The sequence below is a fragment of the Bos indicus x Bos taurus genome, chromosome 21, assembly GCF_003369695.1.
Source record: "Bos indicus x Bos taurus breed Angus x Brahman F1 hybrid chromosome 21, Bos_hybrid_MaternalHap_v2.0, whole genome shotgun sequence".
Classification (NCBI taxonomy): Eukaryota; Metazoa; Chordata; class Mammalia; order Artiodactyla; family Bovidae; genus Bos; species Bos indicus x Bos taurus.
This window is the reverse complement of record NC_040096.1, coordinates 55,167,580-55,188,348: the sequence shown is the minus strand read 5'-3', so window position 1 is coordinate 55,188,348 and position 20,769 is coordinate 55,167,580. Positions and strand designations below refer to the sequence as shown.

The following is a 20,769-nucleotide window of genomic DNA, read 5'->3' as shown; positions in this document are numbered from 1 at the left end:
AATCAAGAAAGTCTACCTATTTATGTCCTGCTTGGAGATGGAAGATGCAACAGCAGGACAGAAAAGACCCAAAATATAGTGACTATGGAGAATTTTTATGGGAATCAAGGTCAAAATTTGCATACAACAGGACATGATTGTGTCCTCTCAAATCAAGCAGATGAATTCACTTTGTCTATCTAGTGTAGTCAATATTGACCTTACCTGGTTCTTGTAGGACTGCATTTATTTGGTCACTGGTCTTCTGCTACACTAGGAGTAGGAGGGAAGACAGGAGTCAGTTATAAAGGATTTGAGGATTAAGAAGTGGGATATGTCTCTGTATGCTCCTTTCCATTTTTGTTCCACTAATAAAACATTCTGGGGACCCTAATTATATTCTAGTTATAGCAACAGTAGATTCTAGATTTTTCAGGACAGTTTCATTTCAAAGAGTCTGTCCTTTTGTTCCCACAAGTAACATATACTCAGATGACATGCTTTGATTTTTGTTTGGAAAATACGATCAATGTAATTTATAACAGGAGGGAGAAGATTGGTTGATACGAAGCTCCACTTCAGCTTAGCCTATATCAAGTGTTGGGTATTTTCCAGAATTAGAGAATCATGGTTGGACTGTGCTTAAGTCATTCTGAGTCTGGGGTAGAGAGAGAGAAAACTACTTCCTATTGAATACCTACTATGTATATGCCTGGCAGAGTGCTGGGTGCTTTCCCTATTGACAGCTGCTCTGGCTAGAATTCCATCTCAGATCCAACCACCTTTTAAATTAAAAACAGAAAACAAAAATACCCTCCCCAAAACAATATATTCCTCATGGGACCTCCTTCAATAATACAAGTCACAGCTGCCACACCCTCTATAAGACCCTAGCACCATAATTAGGATAATAGACTCTCAGGGCTTGGAGGGATCTTTGAGGTCATTTAGTTAAAGAGCAGCAGCTGTTCTCTTCATCACCGACAGTTACTGTGCTCAGTTATCTCAAACGGAGGTGCAAAAAATGTCTGGGGCCATGGTCTCTGTAGGCTGCAATTCCATAAAAGATAGGTCACCGATAAGCAAATATGAAGCTTGAACTATGTTCCAGACTGGAAAGGGCAATGGGGGGGAAATATGGCTTACCAGGGCCCTCAGACAATGTAAATAGGAAAAAAAAGAACTGGTGGAGACGTATTTAATGTGTGCCCTTGAATTCAAGTAGAGGCCTAAGAAGGGGATCCTGGTTGACCTGGCAAACCCCGAAGAGTCCTCTCTCTCTTCAGTTTCACTAGCTCTGAAATTCTAGCCATCCTTCTTTGCCCTTTTATTAGAAAACCAGGAAACCTTTTCCACGCAAGAGGGTGAGAGTAGGGCCTTATGGTGCATGAACAATAAAAAAAAATGGTCTTTTCTCTTATGTCTGAGCAGTGGTACAGACAACCGTCCTGGAGAGGCATCGGACTATATTTCATGCCCTCTCAAGGTCCCTTCGGTTCAAGGATACTGTCATTCTCCAGCTATACTAGAGGGAGGGCCTGCAAAGTCCAGGCTGCCATGGAAACACGCCGCCGTGTTCCTTTTTCTTACGTGGGGCGGGGCACTCCGACTCAGTCGCCAGTTACCCACAGCCTTTCTTGAGTGGCGGGCAGCAGCAGCGAATGAGCGAGCCGATGCTGCGTGACGCGACGGGAAAGGGGGAGTTCGCGGCTGGTGGCGGCGGTGGCTACAGCGGCGACCTGGGGATAGAGCTGGAGGGACCTGGGGAGCGTGCGGAAACCTCTAGGACGAGAGCGAGGGACCTCCCGCCGGGATGCCTGGTACTGTGTGGGGAAAAGGGGGAGTAGTCGGCTCTGAAGGCTTGGGCTTCGCGTCTGAAGGGGTGGCAAACCGGAGGGGGCGGGGTGGCAAGCATGGCGGCGGTGACGGGGGAAGGGTTGGAGGGCCCCAAGGAGGGGGTGGGGTAGCACTCGCTAGGAAGACCCGGGTGGTCGTGAGGAAGCAGGAACGGCTGTAGGGGTTCAGACGATCAGAGGTTTTCCAAAGATGCTTTTTGGGGAGCGGTAGAGGCGCCTGAAGGACGTAGGGAGAGTTGTGGGGGATGGAAAAAAGGGGCGGGGAGAGTAGAGGTTAGGAAGGAGGGGAAAGGGTGTCTACGCGAAGGTGATGGAAGGGGAGAGAAGGGTAGGCAGGCTGATTGTAAGCAAGAGGAAATCGGGCCGTGGCAGGTATGACAGGAAAGTGCTTATGTACAATGTTGTAATAGGAAGAGTCCTACACTCGTCCCCCTTTCCAAGTCTCGTACTTAACTGCCTCATTATTTTAAGCTCAGACTGCGTGAGGAAGGCTAGTAGGTTACACGGAACTGATCTTTTGTTATTCCATTCCAGGGGAGCAGATGGACCCTACTGGAAGTCAGTTGGATTCAGATTTCTCTCAGCAAGACACTCCTTGCCTGATAATTGAAGATTCTCAGCCTGAAAGCCAGGTTCTAGAAGATGATTCTGGTTCTCACTTCAGTGTGCTAGCTCGACACCTTCCTAATCTTCAGACGCACAAAGAGAACCCTGTGTTGGTGAGTGATAGGTTGCTTGGAAATGATTGAGTAGATTCCCACCCCACCCCACCCCTAATCTAGACCAGCCTGCAAATGTAAGTACTTAGGAGATCACTATCTTTTGGGTAAAGTTGGTTGGAAAATGAAATCTATATTTTCATAAAAATATATCTCATTTTGGATTATCTCATATATAGTGGGTATATTGTGCATGTGTATTTTTTAGGATGTTGAGTCCAATACTGAGCAAACAGCTGAAGAAGAACAAGGAGACAGTAAGAGTGGCTTCAATGAGCATCTGAAAGAAAACAAAGCTGCAGGTGAGATCCCTTTGCAAGGGTGCTCATATTGGAGTTGGGTAGATTTAAATATTATGTAATTGTGGTGAGGTGTGTAAGGAAGTCTAGCACAGTGTCTGGTGTGTAGTAGGTACGCACAAGGTTGGTTTTCTAATACAGCTGATTAGATTGGTATTGTCCACATTCCTGAACTTGTATTAAAGTTTGGTGGTGAATGCCTTTTGTGCTAATATCCAGTTATTTTTTTCAGACTCTCTGGATTCTTCTCATTTGGACACACGTGGTTCCATCAGTCAGGTCATTGAACAGTTACCTCAGCCAAATAGGAAAAGCAGGTATATTAGTGTTTGGAGGAATTTATTTAAATGCATTAATGGATCAGTTCTTTTATCTGTGCCTGTTGTCTTGCCCTAAGGATAAAAGGATTTATTTTTGTGGAGCAGGAAATTTGATTTGAGGATTGTTTTAACTAGCATTCTATTGGTACTTAAGCTGGAATCTCTTTTGCGAAGGTAGCAACTTTTTTGCACCTATATTATTCAAATTGTGATCTGTCTTGTGCGTGTGAAACAAAATAAGAATTCCTCATTCTTAGCTTGGATATGACTTATTAATAGGAAAAATAATAAAAAAATTAAGATATATTATCAAAAGTTAGGAATGGTTTCTACCTACCAACCAAAGAATCTTCACCAGTTTTAGACTCAAGAATGTTTAATTCATACTCTTAACAGTATTCACTTTTTACTTTGTCTGTTGTAAATCTTTAACATTGCCCATTTGTGAATTTATCCTCTCTGTTGGGTACTAGTCTGGATGTTTGATATATACTGCCATTTAATTTCATCCTTAAAGAGTTGTATAATGAACACATTGCATTACTTCTGTTACTGAATGCTTTTGTTCTTAGACCCAACCACTTCAATCATTTATGTTACTTAGTAGGGGGGAGTGACGGGCAAAGAAGTTAAAAACCTTACACTAGAATATATTGCTAGTAAGTGGCAGACCTGGGTTTTGAGTCCTTGTAACTCAAGTGCCTCTCTTTCTTTATGATTATTCAGCGCCCAAATTCTTCTAAGATCAAGGAAGAATGCAAGAGTTTTACAGTGGTGGAATAGAAAAGGGAGGTTGTTAAGAGAATGTTAGTTTGGGGTGAAAGGCTACGATTTTTATCTCAAAAATAAATATTTTTTGTGTGTATGTGTTCTATTTAATACTCTGTGTTTGCATTTAAAATTTTTCTTTCAAATCATCAATTGGACACTTTAGATCAATCCGCAAATTGGTGGAGTTACTTTGGCCTGCAGGTGGGTTCTAGTTGGCCCATACATGGTTGTTAAAATATATTTGAATTAATTGATAGAATTTAAAAATAGGGAAATTTCACATGGAACTTCAGTTTCCCGTTTCTGGGATTACTAGTTCAGAAGTAACACAACTGCTGTATTATTGGCAACAGTTGGCTAGAGCTGTGAGTAGCAGCCAGTCTCTGCTTAGATGGGACATGAGTGCTGTGGTCTGTCATAGTGCCTGTAACTCACTGTTGTACCTGGACACTGAGGCCAGCTGTTCTTTTTTTTCATTTTCCTAGGGCTTGTGCTTTTGTTCTTAAACCCAACCACTTCAATCATTTATGTTACCTTTCTTTGCTTTTTGTAGGCGTTTAAGTTTTTCTGATACCTCTTTAGGATCCACGTGCCAGGCTTATCTATGTTTTTGTGGCTCAGGACCCGGGTTTGAACCACTGGGGACAGAATGCGTGCGTACCCGTTGTTATAAATGGATGGTACTGTTTTGAGAATTCTCATGCTACTTCTTTTCCATTTTTGCATGAACATGTTGCTCTTTCTTTAAAAAAGAAAAAAAACTTGAATGCTTACATTCAGTAAACGTGCAAGCACTGTGGCGGGTGTTTTAAATCATCTTTGCCATCATGGAGTTTACACTTTAATAGAGACATATGTTGAATAATTACATAAATAGTTATTCAGTGAAAATTGTGATCATTGTAAACAGGGGAAAAATAGGATATATGACCTAATCTGGGGGATAAGGGAAAACCTTTTTGAGAAGATGATGTAAATTATAAATACGAATTTGTTAGGCATAGTTGAAGGGATGGGGAGAAGTGTGGCATGTGGGAGGAGGAACTTTCCAAAAAGAGGGAACAGCATGTGAAAAGGCCACGAAACTGCAAAGAATGTGGGGTTGATTCCAAAACAATGAAAGCTCTAGAAAACACATGTGTACTGATCTCTTTATGTTGTCTTTATTCGTTACAGCAGACATTTTGAAAAGCTGCTTGTGAGTTTTATACATCATAAAATTCCAAAAGATCTTCCTCTCTTTATCTGTTGTCTTGCTGATGTAAGCCTTTGGTCCTAAACATGAAGCGTTGTAAAATATGCTGAAGATATTTTTATTTCTGTTAAATGCTTAAAAAATTGAGATGATGATGAATATTTATTTTTATTTATTTGGACACGCTGGGTCTTGGTTTCGTCAGGGCTGTGGCACACAGCATCTTCGATCTTTGTCATGGTGTGCGGGATCTTTAGTTGTGGTGTGCAAACTCTCAGTTGCAGCTTGTGGGATCCAGTTCCATGACCAAGGATTGGACCTGGGTCCGCTGCATTGAGAGTGTGGAGTCATAGCCATTGGACCACCAGAGACGTCCCGGGATGATTATAGATTCACATGCTTTTGTAAGAAATGGCACAGAGATTTTTTTGTATACTTTTCCCAGTTTTCCCCAATGATACCATTTTGCAGAACTATAGTATAATTTCACAACCAGAATATCAGCATTGCTAAAATTCAATGAAATGATTCAGAGTTCTCTAGTTCTGCTTGTACTTGTGTGTGTAATTTGTATACTGCTCAATTGTCTGTGTAGGTTTATCCACCATTGTGACCAAGATGCAAACAGTTCCAACACCACAGGGAGCTCTAGTGTTGCCCTTTTACAACCACATCCATCCCCTTCACCTGCACGTGAACCCCCGGCAACCGGTAGTTAGCACCATCCTCGGGACTTCCCTGGTGGTCCAGTGGTTAAAACGCCATGCTTTCAATCCTGGGGCTACAAGTTTGATCCCTGGTCGGGAAACTGAGATCCTACATGCTGCAAGGAGCAGCCAAAAAAATTAAAGACCATCCTCTATTGGTAAAGTTCTGTCACTTAAAATCTTATGTAAATAAGATCATATAGTATATAGTTTTTGAAGGTTGGATTTTTTCAAACTGCGTACTAGAGATCTATCTGCGTTGTTGCATGTATCAGTGGTTTGTTTTATTGCTGAGTAGTGTTCCCTGGTATGGATGTACCACAATTTGTTTAACCATTTACCCGTTGATGGAAATCTGGGTTGATTCTAGTTTTTGGCTAGCATAAATAAAGCTGCTATGAACATTTGCCTACAGGTTTTTATAAGTCTTCATATCTCTAGGATAAATGGCCAGGGGGACAGTTGCTAGGTCACATGGTAGTTGCATGTTCAGGTTTTTTTTTTTTAAGAAATGCTGATCTGTTTTCTAGAGCGCTTGTATCATTTTACAGTTCGACTGGCATTGGACGTCCAATTTCTGTCCATTCTCAGCAGCATTTGGTGTTGTCACTCTTTCAGGCATTCTGATGTGTTGTCCGTCTTTTGTTTTAGCCATTCTGATAGTGTGTGGTGATATCTCAGTTTGTGTGTGTGTGTGTGTGTGTGTGTGTTAACAATTTTATTTATTTACTTATTTTTGGCTGTGCTGGGTCTTTGTTGCTGTGCAGGCTTTTCTCTAGTTGCAGTGAGTGGGCTTCTCGTTGCAGAGTGGCTTCTCTTGCTGCAGAGCCTGGACTCTAGGTGTGCAGGCTTCAGTAGTTGTGGTTCCAGAGCTCTAGAGCACAGGGTCAGTAGTTGTGGCAACAGGGCCTTATTTGCTTCGAGGCATGTGGGATCTTCCCGGATCAGGGATTGAACCTGTGTCTCCTGTATTGGCAGGTGGATTCTTTACCACTGAGCCACCAGGGAAGCCTTCATTGTGGTCTTAATTTGCATTTCCTTAGTGGCTAATGCAGAGAAGGCAATGGCACCCCACTCCAGTACTCTTGCCTGGAAAGTCCCATGGGCGGAGGAGCCTGGTGAGCTGCAGTCCATGGGGTCGCTAGGAGTCAGACACGACTGAGCGACTTAGCAACAGCAGCAGCAGTGGCTAATGATGTTGAACATCTTTTCACATGCTTCTTTGCATCTGTACATCCTCTTCAAGGAAATGTCTGTTCATATCTTTTGCCTATTTTGTAATTGGGTTTTATTTTATTGTGTTTTGAGAATTCTAATATTCTGTGTGCTAGTTTTTTGTAGGATATGTGGTTTGCAAATATTTTCTCTCTGGCTTGTCTTTTCATTAAGAGGTTTTTTTTCATGGAGCATGTTTTTAATTTTGATGAGGTCTGTTAAATGCTTTTAACAGAGAAATATAAATGCATAGATTATTTTAAAAATAACTTATAATAAAAATCAAAGAGTCCATTCCCACTGTTGGCTCCCTTTCACAGAAGTAATCCTTTTAACCAAAGAGGTAACCCTTTTTAAGTGTCTGTTTTTACTTCTCTGGGAGGTTATCTTTTTAGCTTTTAATATTGTAAAACTAAGTAACACTACAGTATTGCCATTTCTTGTTTAATCAGATTCAGACATTTGAGTTCTGTAATGAAAGATGAGGTTTAACTCACAACAACACTTTTCTAATTTTAAAATATATATATTTATTTATTTATGGCTGTGTAGGGCCTTCGTTCTGGTGTGGGTTCTGTAGTTGTGGTGTATGGAATCTTAGTTCCCTGATGAGGATTGAACCTGCACCCCGTGCATTGGGAGGCGGATTCCTAACAGTTGGACCACCAGGGAAATCCCAGCACACTCCTAACTTTTGATAATAATTATGTTAGTTTTTTTATTGGCTAGATTTATATTTCTAAATGGTATATTTAAACATTTGTTTTCTTTCCATCAGTTTTGGATATTGGACAAAATCTGATTTATTTCACATCTGCTCTGATTCACCTAATAATTCTACAAATATTTATTGCGTATTTCCTATATGCCAAGCACTTTTGAGTTTTAGAGATACAGAGTGATCAGAAGAGATAAGAAATTTTAGACTTTAATGTAGCTTATATTCTTTTATGGGACATACCAGTTATCTGATAGATATGTAAAAATCTATAGTGTCTTACACTCTGATAGGGCTGCAGAGAAAAATAAAGTGGAGAATTGGATGGGAAACATCAGTGGAGTTGCAAGTTTAGACAAGGTGACTTAGGGGATGCTTCCCTGATGTGACTTTTGACTAAAAATCTTGAGTAAGTGATCTCTGCTGTTATTTAAATAAATGTAATCTGCACATAGAGAACAGCAAATGCAAAGGCCCTGAGGGAAGAGTGTGCTGGGATATTTGAGAAATGACGAGGAGGTTAGTGTGGCTGCCTTGGAGTGCTGGAGAGGAGTGGGAAAAGAGGTCAGAGGAGTGAGGGGGGAGCCAGAATATATAAGGCCTTATGGATCATTGTGAGGCATTTAGCTGTTACATTTAGTGAGATAGGAAGGTGTTTAATAGATTTGATCAGAGGAATGACATGCTCTTAGATTTGAACAGCATCACTCTGGATGCTGGATCAAGAATAGACTAATAACTGGATAAAGCTGGGAAAAATAAAAAAGAAGCTGTTCAAGTTAAAAATAAAATTTGAAGGGAGAGCAAAGGCAGAGGCAGAAAGACCAACTAGGAGACTCTTGAAATAATTTAGGCAAAATGTGACAGTGGCTGGACCAGTGTAGAAGTAGGATGAGAAGTGTGAGCTTCTGGGTTTTTGAAATTAGGATTCAAAGTCAGATTGGATGTTAAGTATGAGGGAAATGAAGGTGGTAACGGCGGTTCCACATTTTTGGTTTGGGAACTAGAAGAATGGAGTTGCTGTTGATTGAGATGGAGAAGATCGAACAGGAAGGTCAATTACAGGCTTGTTAAAGTTGAGCTGCCTTTTCAATTGTCAGTTGGAGGCAGTTGATGATGTGAAAGTCTAGAGCTCAGGAGGAAGGTCTAAGCTGGAGATTAAAAATTGCAGAGTCATAAGCATATGGATGATACTCAAGGCCATGAGTATGGATAAGATCACTAAAGGGATGAGTGTAGGTGAAGAAGAGGTTCAAGGACTCATTGTGCCTAGCAGCATTTAGAGGTTAGGGACGTGAAGAAAACCATCAACAGAGGCTGAAGAAGATCCAGGGTGTGTGATTAGTGCTGTCTTTTTTTGCTCTTCTACTTTTTTGTCATACATGTTCTTGACTTTCTTTCCCTATATTTCCCAGTGTCTTGCATCTGGTCCTCCCAGTTGTGTAGGTAATGTTCTATTTTATTTTGTGAAAGTCTTTACTTAGTCCTTCTTCTCTTCCTTGGATCATGGTTCCCAACTTTGCAAATCCATGTTTTCATCTCTTTCATGCTTATTAAACTTATGTTTAATGGTCTTTATGTGAAATGTTAAATGGATAGAAAGTTAAAAGGAAACAAAAAATGTCATCTATAATTCTGCCACCCAGAGGCTAATTCCTGTAAATATTTTGGCTTCTTTTCTCTCTTTTTTTTTGGCGCACTTGATTTACATAGTTGAGATGTGGAAGGTAAAAGTTTGTGTGTTTCTTGACCTTTTTGCTTATCAACACGAGCAGTTAATTTTCCCTGACAATTAAAGCTCTTACTAACATTTGCCCATGATTTTTGTTGTAAAAATTATGCATTTTTTTCTCTGTGTGTATAATATATACTGTTTTGGGGGGCTGGATCATTTGAAACTAAGTTGCAGAAATCATAGTTCCCCTCAAATACTTTAGAATTCATCCCATAAGAAAAGTACATTATCCTGTGTAATCATAATACCCTTAGCACACCTAATATCGATTCCATAATACCTAATAATATAGTTTATGTTCATATTTTCCCAGTTGTCTCAAAGATGTCTTTATTTTATATACATAAATTTTTGTTTTGTTTGGATTATATATATCTATTTTGTCCAGTATCTGGTCCAGATATACAATTTACACATTGTATTTGGTTGTTTTGAACATATTTAACAGTTGCATAAATTCCATTTTATGGATTATGAAATTAGTCATTTACCTACTGTTGGGCTTATAGTGGGTTATTAGTTACAGTGAAAGTGAGTTTGTATAAGGATCTTTTCATATTTTAAGCTATTTCTTATAATTGAAATTACTAGGTACGAACATTTTTTTAGAGCTCTTAATACATATTTTCTAGTTCTTCAGAAAGGTTCTATTAGTTTACACTCTCAGGAAGAGTATGTGATAATGCTCGTCTTACCTCAACAGTACTGAATAGTAGGACAATATTTACAGGTTTTTTTTCCCTAATTTGATTGGCAACTAATGGTTTCTCTGATTTCTTACGTGTTTTAAGATACTTGTATTTCTGTTTTTTTTGTGAGTTGTCTCTTTTGTTGTGCATTTATATCTTAGGCTTCTTATAAATTCCTTGTATTTTATGAAGATGATTCTTTTGTTACATTGTTGCAGATACTTTTTCCTAATTGTTTATGTCTTAAACTTTTGTTTATCATTTTAACATAACATAACCTGTGATGTTAACCTGAATTTTTTCCTCATATGCTGTGTGGGTCTGTGTTATGTGTTCTAAAAATTTTTGCAAAAATGCCTTTGTTAATTGTGTTCTGTTTAACAGCTGTATTTTAGAGCCCCTTCTCTGCACATCTAATGCACATCTTCTTTTGTCAGTAATTCTCTTGAGTGTGAGATTTTTCTGTCCCTGCTCATGTTTTTTTCAGAGAAAGATAAAAATGAAGTATGTTTGTTTCCTCCTTCTGACTCATGTTTGTATTAATTCTGTACAGTGTTTTAAGTTGTTAACCTTTTAGGTGCTTTCTGTAGAAAGAAGCGGTAACGGGGTGAGGTTTTTTTACTTTTTCACATTTACTTAAAAAGTGGTATGATGTGTGGGGAGTCACAGAAGAATTCAGAGTTCTTTGAGCAGGGTATCCCATCCTATATGGGAATACATGATTGTGTCTTTTTGCTGTGTAGTGTTTTGGGAATGTCAGTGGAATCTGCTCCTCCTGTAAGTGAAGAGAAGGAAAAAGAGGTGGAAGAGAAGGAGAAAGAGGAAAAGGAAGAAGATATTCCAGATGATACCACACACTCCCTTAGTGCTGAAGGTAACTTTATGCCTTTTTCAGGATAGTAGAGTGGTCTAGTCCCTTTAACATGAACATTGCAGATGCCTCAATTTCTCCTTATCAGGCTGTAGATGTCTCATCATTAAATTAAGTATAGTCATTAGGAAATTTGCTAGTAGTCTAAGATATTCCACCTGATTTGTTGTTCAGGAATTTTTAGCTCATTGTTTGGCCTCCTTTCTGCATATTGACTCCTACTCCTTTTGTATTCATTCGTTTTTCAGATATTTGGGAGATGGATGCCTTGTAGGGTGGAATTACAATCTGAACTACACTGCCGTGCATGTGTGTGCATGCGTGCGTGTGTGGCATTTATGTATTTCTTTAGAAAGTAGACATAGTCTGCCTTTATTAGGTATTTGTAAGGTTTTATAGTTCAGTTTTTTGCTTTATTATGCATTCCCCCCCTTTCCTTTAGTTTTATTTTGAAAAAACTTGCAGAGGTGGGGCAGGGCTTTGATGTGAAGGACTTAGTATGGCCTTTTGCTGAAGGATAGCTGATGGGCTGCCGTCTATGGGGTCGCACAGAGTCGGACACGACTGAAGCGACTTAGCAGCAGCAGCAGCACCTTACATAGCGCATAATATGGGATGATTCCTGATTTCTTGGGGTTTTCTTCCTAGATCCTGCCTCATCACAGATGGGCTTTGGGGTTCTGGAACTCTCCCAGAGCCAGGATATTGAAGAACAAACTGTGCCATATGAAATAGACAGAGAGCCTCTACAGTCAGTAACCACCAACTCTGGATATACTCGGCTATCTGGTGTGGATGCTAATATTGGTACGTAATGTGTGTTCTGGCATTTAGAATTGTTGATAAGTATTTTACTCCCACGCTAGTTGTGTTTTCCTTGATGTATTTTATGGCTATGTAAGTTAAGGTAATCTAAATATAGTAAAGTAGAGTTGTCTGGCAAATACGTATCAGTTGATGGCTTGCACACTAAGGTTTTTTGGTAAGTGGGTAAAGGCTGTTTTCCTTTTTGGAATGATATACTTGTGTATATTCTCAGTTTGTATTTCTTTCTTTAAAATCTTTGCCCTTTAAAAAGCATTTGGGACTACTTCTAGTATTTTGAAAAATTAAATATCTCCTTCCTATCTTCTTCTAAAACTTGAAACTTGAAGCAATTAAGCATGAAGAACAGTCTAATGAAGATACTCGCGTGGCAGAACAGCCCAGCAAGGATGTCCCTGTGGTGGAAGAGCAAAATGCACCACCTGAAAGGTAAACCAACTTCTTCCTAGAAAGTGTTTTTGGGTGTTTGCTGTCGGGTTGTACTTATTTCACTTGGCCAGGTGGAAACATTTTTAGAAATTCTTGATTTTCTTTTTTCCCCTCTTTCCCTGGGCATATTTTTGGTTCAGTGGAAACATTTATTGTTTATGAATTTTTATTATGTCCTTATCTTTAGGCATATTAAAAATCCAATTTATTGCTGTTGTAATTGTGAGGATGACCCCTTTATTCTTGGTTGCTACTCCTCTCTGTTCTTTGTCTGCAGAGGCACCATGTCTCTGTGGGATGTCTTTCTAGCTTCTCTGTTATAGGAGTCACAGGAATATTGTATTTGGAAGTCCACTGTTTTTATACCTGAGGAGCACCCAGATTGCTCTGTTTCCTCAGGTATCCTGCATCTGGTAGTTTATGACAGAAGATAAATAGGGAAGTGTTCTTTCTGCATGTCCTTTAGTCTCTTAAGTTGGTAGGAATGACCAGTTGATCTCTTTTCTGCCTGTGGTGATTGCTATATTCCAAACAGCATTATCTCTAGTCAGTAGTTCAGGTTTAGGTATGGCAGAGGACAAGTGAGATGTTTCCATTTGGGAGGAGGGAATGAATAAAGATTTAGTATTCTGTTGTTTCTTCCTTTAGTTAGAACCAGTGGGAAATACCGTACTGAACAAAGTTGAATATAAAGAGAGGTCAGCTTTCTAATGCAAAACACCCAGCTAAACTGCAGCTGACTTTTCCCACTCTTCTTTAGGAAATTGCTCTTTAGCTGATTTTGCTATCCTATTTACTCTGGGGAATGGCTGAGTAGGTAAACCTCATAAGTCTCTGGAAAAGAGCCAGCAGTGAGTGTCTTACACGTGTAAGTAGTATTTGTGGTGAGAGTTTTGATTTGGGCCTTAGGTTGAGTAGATCAAATCAAAAAGGCCAGCAGGGACTTCCCTGATGGTCCAGTAGCTAAGACTCCACCTCCCAGTGCAGGGGGCCTGGGTTCAGTCCCTGGTCAGGGAACTAGATCCTACGTGCTGCAGCTAAAGATCCTTCATGACGAAACAGAGACCTGGCACAAGCAAACAAATATTTAAAAAAGAGAAAAAGGTCAGCAGAAGATAACGTGTGTGGATGATACACAGGATAATTTACATCCAGGCCCTTTCTGTGCAAGGTCGTTGTTCCTTCTGGCATTGTTGTGCCCTTGATCACACACCTTCATGCACATCTAGATAACAACATGTGCAGCAGAAATCCCTAAACCACTGATCAGATATCTTGGACAGCATGCAGCATTGCAGTGAGCAGCATGGAGAAAGAGATTTTGCTGTGTGAGAGACTGAGACACACTTTGAAAGAGGCTGAGAGCTTTGCTTCATTATAAAGAGTAGCTTATTTCACTTTTAACAAATAGTTTTTGAAGGTTTTGAAATTAATAAAGGAAAACACAGACTAGGAAAAGCTTCTTGGTTCAAAGATGAAAGCCTTTGAACATAGTAATTCTTTATTCTGGTGATATGAATTTCCTAGGTCAGAGGACATGCCTTCTAGTCCCACAGTGTCTGCTGCTATGGAAGCAAAAGAACAGACTTCTGCTCAAGAACTTCCAGAAGGTGGGATGCAGGTTCAGAAGTCACCAGAGCCTGAGGTTTTGTCAACCCAGGAAGACTTGTTTGATCAGAGCAATAAAACAGGTACAAATTGTTTGATCAGAGCAATATTGCTACTGCTACGGCTAAGTCACTTCAGTCGTGTCCAGCTCTGTGCAACCCCATAGATGGCAGCCCACCAGGCTCCCCCGTCCCTGGGATTCTCCAGGCAAGAGTACTGGAGTGGGGTGCCATTGCCTTCTCCGGATCAGAGCAATAAAACCGGTACAAAGAATAATTAGTTGCTGTAGCTCTTCTTTTCTGAAGGTCTGAACTTTTATTTCTGTTCTGAAGCTACTGTTTTAAGTTATAAGGCACTTTGTAGGTATGCAGACTTGTTTGTGATACAGAAGGAAAGTATATTTCTAGCTAATTAATGAGAAGGGCTTTTTGGAAATGATTGCTATTTAACATTTTAGCATAATTTTCTTTCTCTTTTGGAAATGGAGATATTGAATAATAATAATATAGCAGATTTAATGTTATGGACTGAGCAGCTATTTCTGTTATCATAAGTCTTCAAATCTTAAATAATATGATAATTAAGTGAAGATTTTTATATTCATCTGGGTAATAGTCTACTTATTCATCTGTTTATTAGTTCACATACCACAAATAGGAATTTATGATCTAGCAGAAAGAACATAATACTTTCAGAAGCAGAATGGTATTTGTTTCAGATTTTGTTAACCCCCACCAATGGCCTGTTCTGCAGCCTCACAGGGCCAAAAAGCTTTAGTCACAATCAGCAAATTATGATGTATTGGTTGTAAGTAGGGAAGAAGAGAAGGTTATATTCCTTTACTGTGTTGTGAATGTGTGCAGGACATACAGAGGGTCACCATGAAGCCTTTTCTGGACTCTCACTAAAGTTACAAGGTTGTGTTTAAGAAATTTCTTTATTTTTGCAATTAAAACAGCAGATACTCAATTCATTGCTAAGGAGAAGGGACCCACAGGAGACTCTTCATAGTATAAATCACTAATAGCTGCTCATATATCCTTTTACTTAGGCATTAGTATTTTTTCTCTCCTTTGAGGAGCCCAGGTTCTAATCATGAAAATTGCTGCATTTATATTATCAGGCGTCATACATATTGTTTTGATTTCTCTCATCTGCATCATGGCATGAACTTTACTTCACCTTAGGTAGAACTTGAAGTAGAAGACTCACTCACTACAATAGAAACGTCACAAGAAAGAGCAGCCAAGGAGAGGTTTAAGGGTTCTGGCTTTTCCTCTCCAAGCTTCGATCATGGTGGAAAAGACTAAGTAGTTTTTCTTGTGAATTCTTTTTTAAAGAAATTCATAATTTATTAGGGAGGGGGGTGTTTAACTGTTACTCAAGATTTGTGTTAGAATGCCATTCTGTTTTGTCAGTTGCTCAGTTGTGTCTGACTGACTCCACGGACTACAGCCCACCAGGCTCCTCTGTCCATGGAGTTCTCCAGGCGAGAATACTGGAGTTGGTAGCCATTCCCGTCTCCAGGGGATCAAACCATACATGAATATTACTCTTTTGGTAGCACTGAGTGTTTTTTGTTTTTTGACAGTTCAGTAATGTCAATATGAGAAGTAAATGCAACTGGAATTTTTTTTTTCTCAGTGGCTTCTGATGGTTGCTCTACTCCTTTAAGGGAGGAAGGTGGGTGTTCTCTGGCCTCCACACCTGCTACCACTTTGCACCTCCTGCAGCTCTCTGGTCAGAGATCCCTTGTTCAGGAGAGTCTTTCCACGTGAGTAAGCTGAAAATAGCCCTTTCAGGGAAACATGTGCCTTATGGTTTTAAGGCTAAGGTTGAAAGAACTAAAATTGGTAGTCCAGAAGTCTTTTGAAGCAAAGAAGTAAACTCTAGGCTTAAGAATTTGGGGGAATAAGAACTTATGGAATTATTGAAGACAGGTAGATCTGCTTTCCCATTTGGAGCCCAAAGGTTTTACCAGGGAAGAAATTGCCCAGTTATTTAGAGACTCTTACATGTCTAAAATAAGCTGCTTGCTGCTCCATTTGACTAACAGTTCTTCCCATTTAATGGCATAGGGGTGCAGAAGGGGTTATGCTAGAGTTGATAATAATTGGATTTCTTTATCTGTGTGCAGGAGTGAATATTTGTCTCACATCTGCAGTTGAATGGTTTTTTTTTTAAGCACTTTTCTCATCGTGCTTTTCAGTCATAATGTCCTTGTATCCAATCAGTTACTTTCTTTTGTAATTATATGGCTTTTCCCATAATCTTTTTTTATTTTTTTAGTCTGATTTTGGATACGTCTGGTATGAGAAATAGTTATTCAAGTATTACTCATGGCCCTTCTACCAATCTCAGCTGTTTGAGAGAAATACTAATAAGTATTGTTTGAATGACTTAGATATTTTTGTTATTGAGAAGTAGAAAACAAATGGAAAACTGTGGCTCTGGTGAAATAACCTGTGCTTCTCTCTTTACATAAAGGAATTCCTCAGATCTTGTTGCTCCTTCCCCTGATGCTTTCCGATCCACCCCCTTTATCGTCCCTAGCAGTCCCACAGAGCAAGAAGGGAGAAAAGGTGAGCTCTCTTGATCTGTCTGTCGATCTCAGATGAGAAGTGGAGCAGCACTTCTGCCCTGCAGTGTGTATTGTTTCTTTCTATGTTAGAACACTGAGACCGGAACTATTCACTAGGACTCAAGTCTAACCTTCAGCATTGTGGCCTAGTGTGAAGTGCTCTCCTCAGTTTTTTGCTCTTCTCGCACTGATTTTTCTGAGTTCTGTATTGACAACTTAATTTTTGAAAAGACCCTTAAGGGAAAATTGTTAAAGTTGAACTCAGATGAATTAACATAGTGAAGAATTTTATTACGATTGGCCTAATACTCTCCAACAACATGGTAACAAGTTCCTAGTCAGAGGGAACCAAAAATTGTTTCTTTTGTTCTTTATAGGTTATTTTGCTATTATCGAAGCAGTTTTAGCCAGAGTGGTTAGGGGCAGGTGGTAGAAATTTTGACTTCATTCCCTTCCTCCTTTGAGGACGTAGTGATTTTATATTACTTTATTCACAGGAGAGATTTCCTTTTTACCTATGTCATTATCTAAACCTCTTTGGCCCTGTTCTAGTCACTCAAGAGATTTCAAATTCCTCCTCCTATACAAAGCCTTTTCCAGTGAATTTCATGGTTTTTTCCCTTTTCCTTCTTTCACATAGCTATAATGGTACAATAGCTAATATTTATTGAATGCTTAGTTTATGCCAGGCACTGTTCTTTGTGTTTCTCTTCAGTTCTAGGTGCTTCTTTTTGTGTGTTTTTTTTTTTTTTTTTTAATTCTCACAACAGTTCTGAGACGTAGGTGTTACTTTTATCCCCATTTTACAGATGAGAAAATGGAGGCACAGAGAGATTTCACAGCTAAGTCACAGAGGCAGGATTTTAACTTGGGCACCTACCACCAAAGCCTGTGTTAATGAGTTTTAATTTACCTGTGACAAATTTAATCTTAGACTTTTCTTCTGTCAAAGAGTTTGTGTCTGGTTATTTTCTCTTGAAATCAATGTAGGTGTATCCATGCGGACTAATACCGTTCTAAGCATAACGGGATTAGATATCTTCGGTGAAAAATAAAAGTGAATCCATTCTGTTGATGCAAAAAATACTGTTAATGCAAATTAAATTTGGTTTATCCTTGATCTTATTTTTTTCTCTCTGTAGTGTGAACACTGAAGATATATAAAAAATATATTAAAAATGCTTTCTCCCTTACTGTAAACATAGTTACTACTTACAGTAGAAAGTTTGGAAAGCATATGGGAAAGTAATGAGAAGAGAAAATCAACCTGTGATACCACAACCCAGATGTAAATTAGTATTTGGATATGCTTATTTCCTTTCAGAGTTTTTCTGTGCATGAATATAAAGAAGGATGTTTACACAGTTGGGATCATGTTATGTATATGATTCTGTGTTCTTTTTTTTTTCATGTAACATATTGTATTCTCCCTTCTCAATTATATTTTAGATTTAATGTATTTGCTTAATATGTGAATAACTGTGGGACTGTGTATGCTTCTTGTTTTTTTTTTTATGTCTAAGAATATTAACCTAAAGCCTTTTTATATGTAGTGCTTAGAACAGTCCTTAATAAGTGCTTTGTCATGGTGATAAAGATCAAAAGATATGAAATTACTTAACACAGCTGTGGTAGTGTAATTAAGGTCTACAGCACCAGTTCCCAAACCTGTCTAGATTGGAGCGTGCATGTGACACCAAGCGAAGCAGCCAGGATAGGTAGGCATTGAGGTTTGGGGGAGCTGGTAGTTTGATTATAGGGAAAAACTAAATGGTGTGGGTAGTATGTGAGAGTGGTCTAAAGGGAAGCCTGTTTGGGGCTTCAAGTTGTAAGATAGGGGAAAAGACTTGATGAATCAAATACCAGCTAGGCTGCCTCTGAGGAAGGTCCTGCTAGCCTACAGGTGGAGAGAGTACTATGGGAAAGCAGTATTTTGTGTTTTGTTTGTGTGTTTCCCTCCTGAGCAGTTTGTCCCAGGGTTAGTGTCCTATATTTAGTTCTTTGATAAATCATTACTGACTGACATTGATACATTTCCCCCCCTCCTTTATTTGTCCTAGCATCCACCTCTGCACTTAACAGTCGTTAATACAAATAAAATGAGTTCATACCTCTCTAGATGTGTACTGAGCGTGGTGAGCAAGTTCACTGCCTTTCACGGCCTGTGGTTAAATTAGATGCCATTAATCTGGGTGTTCCTGAGCAAAGTATGAAAACTGAGCTATAATCAGGAAAGGGGCTCAAAGGAACCAAGTTAATTTGCTATTATATAGATGGATGGGTGTCCCTAGATGAACCCTGTTTTAATTTATATCTGAGTATTTTAGGAGTGTGGACTTCCCTCCCCTGGGGGAATAAAGTATTGCTAGATTTCTAGGACTCAATCTTCTATTAACCTATCGGTTTTTCTAAAAATCAAGTCACTGTTTTTTTTTTTTAGGAGTGAAAATCTCTGAATATAATTACTAGTGGTATTGGAACATGAATAGTACTGATGAGTGCTTCTTTCTCAATTTGTTTTCAATATTTTAAACTAGATGAGCCAATGGATATGTCAGTGTTATCTGAAGGAGGAGAGTCTTTTCAGAAGAAACTCCAAGGTGATGAGCCAGCAGAGATGGAAAACCCCCCTCTCCCCACTGAGCCCACTATATCACCACAAGCCTCGACACCAGTATCTCAGAGCACACCAGTCTTCACTCCTGGTTCACTTCCTATTCCGTCCCAGCCTGAGTTTTCTCATGTGAGTATTGTAGAATACTTTTTTCCTCCTAACGTCTTTTTTTTTAAGCAACTGTATTGAGGTATGGAGAAGGCAACGGCAACCCACTCCAGTGCTCTTGCCTGGAAAATCCCATGGACAGAGGAGCCTGGTAGGTTGCAGTCTGTGGGGTTGCTAAGAGTCGGACATGACTGAGCGACTTCACTTTCACTTTTCACTTTCATGCATTGGAGAAGGAAATGGCAGCCCACTCCAGTGTTCTTTCCTGGAGAATCCCAGAGAGGGGGAAGCCTGGTGGGCTGCCATCTATGGGGTTGCACAGAGTCAGGCACGACTGAAGTGACTTAGCAGCAGCATTGAGGTATAATTTACAAACCATAAAACTCACCCATTTTGTGTGTGGTTTAGTGATATTTTAGTAAACTTATACACTTGTGGGAGATGGTGAAGGACAGGGAAACCTGGCGTGCTGCAGTGCATGGGGTTGCAGAGTCAGACGCAACTGAGTGACTGAACAACAACAATAGCAATAGACTTGTGCACCTGTCATGGTCTAGTTTTAGAACATTTCCAGAGTCACCTACTATCTGATGTACTTTTTATGTTTAAATTTTATACTATGTCTTTAAAGTTCTTGAAATGTTACTTTGAAATTGAAAGGCAGCATTAATCATTATTCTACCTTAACGCCACTAACTTCTCACTAAATCAACCCTAGGCTTTCTACCAGATGTTATTAATGAAAATTTCTTTTCCAGATGTTCAAGGGCCTCAAACTTCTATTTGGAGAAACCACTTTTGGGAGCCTCCTGTTTCCTAATCTGTGCTATTGCCTTCTATTCCCGGTGTAGAACTGTCACCTCCCTTCCACTGTCTGCAGATTGTCCTTACCTGTCTTTGTGTTGGATTCCTCTTGGGCTCCATGTCTTCGTGCTTGATTTATGCCCTCATTTTGGTGGAGGACATTCTTTAGTAGCAGACTTTCTACTCTCATACTTGATTCATAGTTTGTAGGAGTATAGAATTTTATGTTGGAAATAATTTTCCTTTAAACTTTTTGAAAGCATAGCTTCACCATCTTCAAAGTTCAGTGTTGCTGTTGAGGAGTGTGGCCAGTTTGATTTTTGGTTTTAGTATTTATTTACTGATTTGGCTACATTGGGTCTTAGTTGCACATGGGATCTATATGGTGACACATGGGTTTAGTTGCCCTGCAGCATATGGAATCTTAGTTTTCCAACCAGGGATTGAACCCGAATCCCCTGCATTACAAGGAGGATTCTTAACCACTCAACCACCAGGCATGTCCCTGTCCGGTTTGATTTTGTTCCTTAATATGTGAGCTGTTATTTTTCCTTACTGGAATCTTATAGAATTTTCTCTTTATCCCCAGTGTTCTAAAACTTCCAGATCCTTGACATAAGTCTATTTTTATTTTGTATTTGTTAGTTCTCTCAATCTGGAAAGTCAAGTTGTTCAGTTCAGGGACATTTAATTATTTAATTTCTTCTTTTTTTTCATGGAATACCT

The 20,769-nt window shown here is 39.4% G+C and overlaps 1 protein-coding gene across 6 annotated transcripts in view; it reads left to right on the top strand.

Annotated features, from left to right (window-relative positions):
* The first annotated feature begins 1,662 nt into the window (after window positions 1-1,662).
* Window positions 1,663-20,769, top strand: part of TP53BP1 (tumor protein p53 binding protein 1) — a 71,503-nt gene continuing 52,396 nt past the window's right edge. For 2 of the 6 annotated variants that reach the window (XM_027522031.1, XM_027522028.1), the window contains exons 1-11: window positions 1,663-1,799; window positions 2,370-2,554; window positions 2,763-2,856; window positions 3,086-3,170; window positions 10,947-11,077; window positions 11,723-11,881; window positions 12,229-12,328; window positions 13,856-14,019; window positions 15,581-15,710; window positions 16,424-16,518; window positions 19,055-19,260. In XM_027522031.1, the coding sequence (XP_027377832.1) occupies window positions 1,793-1,799; window positions 2,370-2,554; window positions 2,763-2,856; window positions 3,086-3,170; window positions 10,947-11,077; window positions 11,723-11,881; window positions 12,229-12,328; window positions 13,856-14,019; window positions 15,581-15,710; window positions 16,424-16,518; window positions 19,055-19,260 (1,356 nt within the window). In that variant the 5' untranslated portion in view covers window positions 1,663-1,792. The remainder of the gene's footprint in view (window positions 1,800-2,369; window positions 2,555-2,762; window positions 2,857-3,085; window positions 3,171-10,946; window positions 11,078-11,722; window positions 11,882-12,228; window positions 12,329-13,855; window positions 14,020-15,580; window positions 15,711-16,423; window positions 16,519-19,054; window positions 19,261-20,769) is intronic. The other 4 variants (XM_027522030.1, XM_027522029.1, XM_027522033.1 and 1 more) reach the window with 4 other exon arrangements.